A 3,897-nucleotide genomic window follows, 5' to 3' on the forward strand; every position below is an offset into this window, starting at 1 on the left:
ATTGTTAGTTCATGGTGGTCATTTTGGCCTACTTTAAAAAAATTAAGAGCAATGCTATAGGATGACTACCAGAGAGATCATAGAATTTAAAACAGCCCAACAGGCCAAGTCTAACATTTCTGATAGCCTACACCACCTGTTTAGTTTAGCAAGCCGTTTGTTTACCTTACACTGCTAAGGTGGTTAACCATTACCTATTTTACTGTGCAGCTGTTGAAATGTTTTGATGGTTTTCTTATGGATCCGTGATACGAACAGGACATTACAGTCTGAAATGCAGAATGAAGAAGTGTTGTCTGAGATGAGTTCCTTCATGACCTCTTTTCACTGAAAACAGCTTTGGTTATTTTTATCATGACAGAGTGGAGCACACCACACTTGAAAGTCATTCTTATCGGAAACTCTGGGTGAGTGTCTGTCTTAGAAAGTTTTGATGGTAAATCTGCTAGTGAAGCATGTACGTGTAGACCCACATGCAATTCACATAAAAGGCAATACGAACAACTTTTCCAGTACAGTCCAGAATACTTCTGAATGAACAACAAAGACATGAATGCTACCATTTGGTATCACTATGACTATAATTTTGATGTTATACCTTTATTCACCAACGTTCCATTATATTGATTAAAAAACCTGTAAATACATTTCAATTATTTTAAAAGGATTTTAAAGGACAGTAATGGCTACTGAAAATGGAGCTTGCCCATCATAAATAAAAAATAGCCTAATATATATAAAAAAATTAAAACTTATTTAAAACTTATATGAATGTTTTTCATTGTATTTTGATCAATTAGTTGTTTCATTATGTACAAAATAATTTTTTTGAAAAACATGTTTCAAAGTGATTCCAGTGATTCCAAACTTTTGAATACCAGTGTATTTTGATCTAAAACAAAGACCAATATACTGTTAAACAAAAATAAGGAAGTACAGAAAGAAACTAATAGCAGTGTTACTCCCTAAACATGGAAAACCTCAACAGCTGCTGGTGTTTCTAAAAAAATTGGAACATTGGTTCTGTAACTCAATGTTAATGCACTGTATTGTGTTTAGTATAATTTCACAGTTAATTCTCTGGTCATTTAGTTTTCCCTGTTTCTTTTTGTTTGAACAGAGTGGGAAAGTCTTCATTTATGAGCCGGTTTGTCCACCATCGCTTTACTAATTTGTATCGTGCCACAATCGGGGTAGATTTCCTTACTAAAGAAATCACTATAGATAAAAGATCAGTGATTCTTCAGGTGAGATACATTTACATTCATTTATGTTAAACCCACAGTTTTTCCAAAATAAAACCAACATTCACTTCATGTCATACACAGGCTCCACAGATAGTTTTCATTACAGTTACACAGGTTACACCGAATAGGGCTCTACAAACTGTCATGCAATAATACTCAGCTGTTCTTGCACCAGATCTGGGACACTGCAGGAACAGAGAGGTTTCACTCTCTGGGTACCACACTGTATCGTGGAGCTCACTGCTGCCTTCTAGTGTTTGATGTTACCTCGTCCGTCTCCTTTGATGCACTAGACGTCTGGAAGAAAGAGTTCCTGGTGCAGGCATGTCCCTCGGACCCCTCTGCATTCCCTTTCATAGTGCTCGGCAATAAAATTGACTTGGATTATCGTGAGGTTAGTCATCGATATTGAATTACGAGCTATAAGATCTAATGACTTTGCTTGATAACTGATAGCAGGCTTTGATTGACAGGTGTCCCCAAGCAAAGCCCAGCAGTGGTGCAGTGAAATCGGAGCTGAATATTTTGAATGTAGTGCCAAGGAAGACATTGGCGTAGGCACGACTTTTCACAGTGTGGCACGAGCAGCCCTGCAGTATGTGAGTTCAAGCTGTCTATAAACAAGACTAAATTAGGATTTTTAACAAATACTTAATTTTGTTTTTGATCAGAGACTAGCCAGGCATAATTGAACATTTCATACTTGGCTTGTACCAAAAAAGCAGAAGTATTAAGTTATAGTTGTTTGTGCCACACTTTCTACAGCTCATAAGACACCATGTGGAAAATGGAGAAGACATCCAGATTACACAGAAACAACAGAAGAAGCCAAATAAAAAATGCTATTGTTGAAGCAAGGACAAACTCCTGTGCTACTCTTAAGTGTTAAGGCCCGTTCACACCAAGGATGATAATTATGATAATTGTAACAATAAATGTTCTAGTTCTGAGAAAAATGAAGTCCACAACAGCTATAAGAATAACTACACAGAAGAACGATATCTTTGGAATCGGTTTCAAAACAGGTTTTTTTTTTCAGCTGATGAATGATAAAAATATGGAGTCAATCAGAATCCACCCAACTTTAAAGAGCTTGATTATTTAAAGTGGCAGGCGACAGCTGCAGTGCATCATTATAATAAGCAGAATGTTGTCCATTGGTGTGGATGTTAATATAGTTATTGTTTTCAGTGTGAATGGGCAATTAATCTATAGAATTGTCAGCGGAATTAGACAAAAATGTTTGCTGACAGTTTTTTAAAATGGTAAAACTAGGTGAAAATCAGGGTTGCCAGGTTTTCACAACAAAACCCGCCCAGTTGCTACTCAAAACTTGCCCAATCGCGTTCCAGGGGGTAAAATATACGTAAAATACACCGTTTCCCTCATAAAATTCACATTCCAGAGGCTAAATATTATGTTATTGGGGTCGCTTCAACCTGCGGCAACAGTATTAAAGTGCCCCTATTATGGGTAATGAAGGGTTCATATTTTGGTTTTGGGAGTCCCCAACAACAGGTTGACATGCATGCAAGGTCAAAAAAACACTTTCATTGTCTTATAATATGCATTTATTTTTTACCTTACTTGTTCAACCACTCCCAAAAGATTTGCTCAACGATTCATTTTTCCAAACCCCTCCTTTGCGTGAGGCTAATCTGCGGTGATTGGTCGATTGGTCTCATTTTTATTTCATCATGAGCCTTTAATGCCTGATAAAGCAGCGTTTGTGAGCGCAGTGCTGCTTTGTGTACAGCGTTACTGGGGAAACCGCTCCAAAAGCGGCACCTAGTGGCAAAGAATGAATTTGAATTCAGACCAACGCGAAAAGACCAACAAGTGGGCGGGCAACATGCTAATGTTTCATGTTAACGTCAACATGAAACGGCTTGGGATTCATTTGAAAAACGACTCGGTTCAGTGACTCAGAGTCGACTCTTTCTTTTGAGCACTTTCAGATTTAAAACTTTGCAGAATGTTTTCATTCACTTAGAGCTGTTACACACACTGCATGAAAGGTAATTTTCAAAAATCCATAATAGGGGCACTTTAAAGTAGCCCAATTCCGCGTGAAAACCGCGAACTTGGCAACACTAATGCAAATGCACATCGTGATTATAGTTACACCATTTTAAAACACTATTGATGAAAATACAAGGAAAAATTACACTGCAACAGTACAATGCCCAGTTTTTTTCATATAAAGGAAGTATATGATAGTTTCACCAAGTTAAGAATGTCAAGTCGCAAAGAATTTTTAACATTTGTGTGAAAGGTTTAAACAATGTTTCTCGTCAAAAAAATTCTAGTTGACTAAAACGCTATTTTCATTTACTAAAATTAGCCATTTTAGGATATTTTCATTAAAAAATGATCTTGATTAATGTGTAAAAAGACATGAAAATAAAACCTCATGAACTACTTCATTCGAATACTATGCTGGGATATCATTCTTTTATTTGAGCTGAAATAGCTCCATATTAAATGCAAACGAGTCAACCGGCTTATCTATTCAGCTTTCTGAAAAGTGTTCCCTCAAATATAGCTACTTAAATTCACAGCAATTCTGGAAGACACTAGGGGTGGAACGAAATCTCAGGATGTGCTGCATGAAACTAAAGAAATTAGTCTAAATGAATCAGGGAGACCG

General features: G+C 36.8%; 1 protein-coding gene across 2 annotated transcripts; it reads left to right on the top strand.

The window, feature by feature from the left end:
- The first annotated feature begins 250 nt into the window (after positions 1–250).
- On the top strand, positions 251–2,673 carry LOC107563599 (ras-related protein Rab-7a). 2 transcript variants are annotated; one of them, XM_016248535.1, is made up of 5 exons: positions 251–407; positions 1,121–1,247; positions 1,423–1,641; positions 1,721–1,846; positions 2,013–2,673. In XM_016248535.1, the coding sequence occupies exons 1-5, from the start codon at positions 355–357 to the stop codon at positions 2,097–2,099; spliced, it is 612 nt and encodes a 203-aa protein (XP_016104021.1). In that variant the 5' UTR covers positions 251–354; the 3' UTR covers positions 2,100–2,673. The 2 variants fall into 2 exon arrangements, with proteins under 2 accessions (XP_016104021.1, XP_016104100.1); XM_016248614.1 differs by having other exon boundaries at positions 1,721–1,842; positions 2,013–2,086.
- The last annotated feature ends 1,224 nt before the right edge of the window (positions 2,674–3,897 follow it).

This window comes from Sinocyclocheilus grahami, unplaced genomic scaffold, assembly GCF_001515645.1.
Source record: "Sinocyclocheilus grahami isolate Dianchi unplaced genomic scaffold, SAMN03320097.WGS_v1.1 scaffold3.1, whole genome shotgun sequence".
NCBI lineage: Eukaryota > Metazoa > Chordata > Actinopteri > Cypriniformes > Cyprinidae > Sinocyclocheilus > Sinocyclocheilus grahami.

Coding starts and splice junctions, on each gene's coding strand:
- LOC107563599 (XM_016248535.1), top strand. CDS start 355: ATGACAGAGTGGAGCACACCACACTTGAAAGTCATTCTTATCGGAAAC. Junction 1,248..1,422: donor AAAGATCAGTGATTCTTCAG/GTGAGATACATT, acceptor TTCTTGCACCAG/ATCTGGGACACTGCAGGAAC. Junction 1,642..1,720: donor TTGACTTGGATTATCGTGAG/GTTAGTCATCGA, acceptor TTTGATTGACAG/GTGTCCCCAAGCAAAGCCCA.